The sequence below is a fragment of the Lolium rigidum genome, chromosome 3 (assembly GCF_022539505.1).
Source record: "Lolium rigidum isolate FL_2022 chromosome 3, APGP_CSIRO_Lrig_0.1, whole genome shotgun sequence".
NCBI classification, from domain to species: domain Eukaryota; kingdom Viridiplantae; phylum Streptophyta; class Magnoliopsida; order Poales; family Poaceae; genus Lolium; species Lolium rigidum.
In genome coordinates, this window is record NC_061510.1 from 126,482,644 (window position 1) to 126,489,462 (window position 6,819).

Sequence of the window (6,819 nt, forward strand, 5' to 3'; positions counted from 1 at the left end):
CCAACAGACACACTTCAGGATTGGTGGTCAAGTAGACGTATGCCTTTTGATAGAGGCAAGTGAAGGATCCTTGATGCTCTCATTGTCCTCACAATTTGGTCCCTCTGGAAGAATCGTAATGCTTGGACTTTCAATGGTAGAAAAAATCAGAGATCGACCCCAACAGATCGGAAGAGAGTGGGAGTTGGTGTTAGCACCCACTATAGGAGAGGGTAGTTTTTATAGCTGGAGTGGAGTGGGTGTATCTCTGTCACGATTCTTTCCGATACGTGACATGATCCTGTAATTTTCTCCATCTTCTATAAAAAGTGACCTTACGCTGTTCTCGAAAAATGGAAAATAGTAAACGCTTTTATCGCCTGTCCGCAACGGGACGATTTGGGTCATGGCCCTTAGATTCTTTTGCTGGCTGGGTTTCTTGTCAGGTTTTCTTTAGAAATTTAATTCGGCTCCTACGTGTATATGCTCTCTCTACCGAAATATTATATTTCAAAATATCAAAAAAAAATGAATTTTTTTCCACATATACATGTGGGTTCGTCAAGTTTCGCGAGGAACCAATATTTTGTGTGGTCTATATATACAAAAGAGATAAATTATTTTCTGAAAAGCCTTATTTTTTAGCATTAAATTTTGTTTTTTACACACACCACATGACAAGTCGATTTTGCATGAAACAACTATGTGAGCGCGTAGGACAGAAGTTGTACTTGCGAATTTTTCGTTTTATTTTTAAATTTTTTTAAAATATGTGTAACATGCATTTTAAAATATAGGGAGCCTATATGATCCCACGTGCCAAAACATCACTCCCGGTTTTGTTTGGTTATTTTGTTGGTTATTCAGTTTGATTGGTTTCTTTTTAAGTTTTCGTTGGTTTTTCATTTTTCTGTTTTATACAAGAATCTAAATTTTTACTCCCTCCGGTCCAAAAAAAAAGTGTCGGAGAGGCGATTTGCAAAGTGAACCACGTATTTCTTTTCTCCTCAACCCGCAGCCCCAGCCCTAACTCACCCGCACAGCACCTAACGTAGGTCAACGCCGCCTCTTCGTCTCCAGTCTACCACATTCCCCTCCCAATCCCCCAGACCCCCACCCACGGATGAGAATCCTGCCGGTCCTCCTCCCACGGCGAGGCCGTCCGCCTGCAGCACGCGCACCAGCCGTGGCCGGCCAGCGCCCTCACCACCACGGACGCACGCGTCCTTCGGGTCTGCACCACCATCTGCAAGCGCGGTCGGGAGCCGCGGGTAGATGCATTTCTCCCCCTTGCTACCCATCTCGGATGGCGTTGTTTCTGGTGGGGGAGATAGAGGTTGATATGTGCTTGAGTGCGTACAAGAGGACATCCTCGTCGACGAGCTACTCGTCCAGCCTAGATCGATGGTGACGCCCTCCAAGGCAAGTGCAGTTAGTGAGGGCTCTAATTTTAGAAGGTCTTAAATGTAAAACATTAAGTGTATACTCACCTGGCATTTTTTTCGGATCGGAGGGAGTATAAAATTTAATTTTTTAGAATATGAACATTTTTCATTTATGAACTTTTATTAAATTTGAATATTTATAAAATTTATCAACTTCCAATTCTGAACAATTTTCAAAATTCGGATACTTTTTATTTCTGAACATTTTTAAAATGAATATTTTAAATTTCAATAATTTTCTGTTTTTAACATTTTTCAACACTAACGTTTTTCGACCGGATTTTTTTTTCCTGAGAAGACTGAAGCTTCAAAAAAATCAAATGAAAAATAAAAATTAGAAAAATTAGGAAAACAAGAAAACTGGAGAAGAAGGGTATCTGGGCCGGCCCACCTGGGGCTCCCTCTATTGGTACTGTACATAAGTTGTTCTCTAGAACGAATGTAGTCCATAAGGTTGATGGACGCATATGGATGGTAGTTCGCAATACCATGGCCAAAAGAATAATCTATACATTCAGGCCCAACGTAACGAGGCCCATCTCGAAAGCAAAATATCTGCCCCGTCTGTCTCTCACATCCAACAACAACCTCTCTCTGAGATCGATCTGGTTGCCGAGTCCGCTTCGTCTATCTGCACTTCCGTTCTGTTCCGCATCCATCCACACAACAAACCAGCAGCCCACGCCACGCCACCCAAACCCAAAACCCTACCGCGCCATGGCCCCTCCCCCGCCGCAACCGCCCTCCGCCGCCGCCGCCGCCGCCGCCTCCCCGGCGCCCGTCGACGCGCTCTTCCTCCAGAACCTCATGAGCCGCGTCCAGCTCCGCCCGCCCTTCCTCGACACCAACTCCTTCCTCACCCAGGACCTCGACGACTTCCTCCTCAACGAGTTCGCCGCGCTCTCCGCCGCCGCGGGCGACTCCGACCACGATGATGACGACGAAGAAGAAGAGGGCCTCTCCGACGGGGAGGGCTCCGGGGAGGCCAGGCGGCGCCGCACGCTGTCCAGGGAGGAGACCAAGCTGGAGAAGGAGATCGTCAGGATGGTGCTCGCCGGGGACGCGGACGAGGCCCTCAAGCCCAACTCGGGCCAGTCCGTGGCCGTCGGCGACCACCACGTCTGCGTCGGCTTCCACGACGACACCGGCGGCGAGTACCGCGTCTGGGAGTGGCACGGCCACGTCATGCTCTTCGACGACGAGGACGGCTACTCCGCCGAGTACATCTACGGGAACCACTTCGAGCCGCTCGCCGCCGCCACCGCCAGGGCCAAGCAGAAGGACAAGGAGAAGAGGGAGAAGGACCTCACCTCCGGCCTCCGGGATTTGATCGTGGGGGATGGGGACACTACTGCTAGTAGTAATGGCCTCAAGTTGAGTGGCAAAGGCGGAGGGCACAGGGTGGTGCGCAGGAACGTCGTCAACGCCCCCGCAGCGCCTGCGAGGTAATGAATGCTTTCTAGGGGCCTGCTCCGAGTGATGCATCAATCAATCTGTGACGCAGAGCCAATAAAGTCTGACCATATATTTGTTCCCCAATGCTTGTTTAAGCACCTCTCTTATGATCCAACTAGAAGGCTCTGTAATTCACTTTTGGCATCATATATACAATGTGGGTTTTGAGATGGACTAGTTACTGAGCAGTGCACAAATATATGTTGTTTCTTGAGTTAAATTGGCCTATTGTTGCTCCATATATGAACTTATGCTAGACTATTTTGTTGGATTAAAAAGTTCATTGCACAAAATGCCTCTGCTAAGTACTTGTCAACACGTGCCCACACTTTACATCCTCTTGCTTGCTTTGCTTGCTTGTTACAGCAGCAAGGCTCTTAGTGTACTGAAACTTTTTAATTCCTTAGGTAACCAGTGAAATCGTAGCCGTGTAGTACCTCCCGGCATCGAGATGGAGTATTTACTCAATACTGAACATATATGATGTTTCTTGAGTTTAGTGTGGCTTATTTTTGCTCCTCGTGAACTTACACTGACTGTTCTGTTTGGACTCATATTTGAGATAGCACATGTGCTTCTGCCTAGTACTTGTCAATATGTATTCATACTTTAAATCCTCTTGTTCACTCTACAGCTGCAAGGCTGTAAGTGTACTGCATTTTTTCTGAACTTTAGGTTAGCGGTGAAATCGTAGTGGTTTAGTATCTCTGGGTGATTATGTCTAAGCCTAAGAGAGTAAGGGGCACTTTTAGGGCTTGTTTGGTACTAGAGTTTTAGTGGGGATTAGCGGGGATAATCCGCTCCAAATTTCAAATCCCCACTTTTATTGTAAATGCATGTTTGGTGCTAGAGTATGAGCGAGTTTAATCCCCACTTATCCCCACCTTTTCCCAAATTTTAGTGTAATTTTTTCAATCCCCAATACTCTACCCCTACCTAGTGGATTGGGGATGGGGTTTTGTGGGGATTGGGTGACAGCAGAGATTCACCCAATACTCTAGAGTATTATCCCCACTAATCCCCACTAATCCCCACTAAAACACTAGTACCAAACAAGGCCTTATAGTGATTTCCTTGGAGGTAACAATGCATTCACGATGTATAAGGCAAAGAGATCAGATCATATATAGGTGCACCACTTAGGTGAAACACTGTACAATTGTTGTCAGCTCTGTTGCTATTCAAACTGGATTTCTTTGCTGTGACCGTATTTTGTTGCTAACCTTGAACACATTTGATGAAGATTGGCCAGAATTATTTCTTAATTTCCTTCTTTAACCTGGAATTACACCTGTTGGCATTCTTTTGCCTATAGCCTGAATGTGTGTTTCTGTTACAATTCATCCTCTCATATTTCCTTTGTTCCATTGTCAATGATATTTAGATGAATTTCCTAGCTACCATTGTTGATTGGCATCTTTAAAGCTATTAAATGTTCACACCTCAAGAGTAAAGACTGTTCACATTGTATTAGTCTTAGCGAATTGTATAGGCCGACTGGGACTTCCGTATACTGTTTTTTTAATATATCATCTTTTACATGTATAGGTTAGTGATAATTTCCGAATCCTCTAGTCTCATAGGTTTTGCCGCACATTCCGAAAGTCACAGGTGATATGAACCTGCTCAGAGATGCCGAAGCTTCTATATGCATATCTTCTGGGAGGGCTATACTCTATGTACACATATATTGCATGAGCAAAACTGTTTTTGTTGTCTACAACTTCTGTAATGTTTGCCTTTCAATGAATAGCTCAGTAAATATCCAACCAAGATGAAGAACTTGTGCTGAACATCAAATGGACATGTATCTTACTCTTTGATACTGGTAACCTGAACTGCTAAATGATAGTACTTGTAAAACTGAGCATATGTTTTTTTAAGTAATAACCATCCCAAATCATTTGGACCATCAGACATGCAACCAAATTCCTGCAAAGGATTCTACAGAATATTTTTTTTCTTGCTATCTGTTTAATGAAGTACTTCTGAGTCAGAATTGATTACTGAGGGCCTGATATTTATGGTATAAGCTTTGATCTAGACATCTAAACTCCCATATCATTTTGGCTTTCTGTTTTGTTTCATCACTGAAGTCACCTACAAGGATGTCCTTGCATAGAGTCAAGATTCTCTTAACAATATTGCTTAGAGCCCAAATGTTTTACAAATTGAGTATCTTATCTTACATATCATCTTTGAACCTTATTCTACATTAGTTATATTAGATCTCCCGGATCTGGTTTTGCTACATTTAGTGCATAAGCTTATGGTATGGTGTCACTTTCATCTATGATTAGCTGTGTTGCTATGTGGTTTCTTGAAGTTTGATAATTTACTTCAAGTAGAAGCCTCCTGTCAATTATAACTTGTTTTGGTAGCGACAATGGTTATTGTTTGCAGTTCCTTGAGTCTTCTGTCTTTATCTTGTGTTACTTGGGCACACCGGGTTTCATTTCTGACTATCCATGTGAAGTCAATTGAGTTAGCTTGCACGTTGTGATCTTCCTATTTGTGCTGTGCCTCTCTTATGGGTTTTCATGCGTGTCACCTAGAAATTTGTCGGTTGTGCTTTGCATCATCTTGGATGTCGTAGTACGGTGAGCTGATCTGTACTGGCAAGGTACAGTTAAACCTCAATTTCTGAGTCATTTTCTCTTACCTTGTTTTCCCTCCCTGTCCATCTGCTTCCATAACTGTGTAGTAGATGGCGAGACGTTCTTCCAATATTCTGAAATCTAGCATATTTTTCCATTTGGGGAACACTAGCTTTACCTGCCACATAGATGATTCCCGATTCTCCTCGAGGTATAAGCCAAATGTAAGGCACACAGCGTTTGATTATCTGATTCATGACATTCGGTTTGCTTGCTCTTTTCTGCTTACATCTTGTGTAAATAAATTAACAGCTTTGCAGTAGGTTTAAGCCTGTAGCTGTTGATACAACCGCCGCTCTGGTCAATGTGGGGCATGTGTCTTGTGTTATTTAGCGGTGCTAAATCACTTTCTTAATCCTTGATCTCTGTTTGTTTTATCGGGAGGTCTAAAACAACTGGGACTGCTGCGACATCACTTGTTTTATCATGGCATGAATCTATCTTCTGTGATGGCCACAGGCCGAGTCAAATTTTGTTTTTCCATTCGTTAACATCATTGGTTGGTGAAAACAATTGCTGTCTGATCTGCAGATAAGAGTAGGAGGCTGAGTGAGGACACAGGCACAGGTCGTCAGCAAGAAGAACAATTCTAGAATACAAAGACGGCCAGTGTGAAGATGATTGCTTCTTATTACTTCCTAATAAAGCAGGCAGGCCCGAGAACGCGGTCGGAAATCGTGCGCCGGGAAAAACCTGGAAGTGGCATGGCGTTTGCCATCAAATGAAGTGGTAAAAATGGCTAGCAGTTACCATCGCTCGTTCTAGCGGTCCCGTCTTTTCAACCTTATTTTGAAACGGCAGGCATCAGCTCCTTGACTTGTGCACCTATCTATATTTGCTGAGTTTGATGTATACTGGACTGGAGTTGTATCCTTTTAAAGCTGCTGCAACTGCGGCGCTTGTTCAGAGCAGACTGTATGTCTCTGTGCACGCGATGATGTTCAGGAAACTAGGCTGGGCCGCGAATCTGAGGAACGTCTGTTTATGTCTGGTCGGTTGTGAAACACGGCAGTTCAAACGGAACAAAGATGGCAGTTACAGAACGATCGGTACTCGCTTTTGGTACGCATTTCCGTATTTTTTTCTTTCTATAATACACCATGGAATATATTTCTAGGAGGCATGTATAATGTCAGAAAGGCTACACGATACGAACACGGCGCACACGGTTTACAGCACAACCCACAACAACTGGACAACAATTATTTTCCTTGCACCGTCACCTCCTAAGATGACAAGGAGGCGATGCATTGAGCTTCTAGGCCACACCACGTTCAGGATGG

General features: G+C 44.0%; 1 protein-coding gene across 1 annotated transcript; it reads left to right on the forward strand.

Annotated features, from left to right (window-relative positions):
- The first annotated feature begins 2,141 nt into the window (after positions 1-2,141).
- LOC124695493 lies at positions 2,142-6,409 on the forward strand. Its single transcript, XM_047228332.1, has 2 exons — positions 2,142-2,869; positions 6,068-6,409. Exons 1-2 carry the CDS (start codon positions 2,142-2,144, stop codon positions 6,069-6,071), a joined length of 732 nt encoding a protein of 243 aa, XP_047084288.1. The 3' UTR covers positions 6,072-6,409.
- Positions 6,410-6,819: the final 410 nt, after the last annotated feature.

What these genes read in the sequence shown, in the direction of transcription:
- LOC124695493 (XM_047228332.1), top strand. Translation starts at nt 2,142, where the DNA reads ATGGCCCCTCCCCCGCCGCAACCGCCCTCCGCCGCCGCCGCCGCCGCC.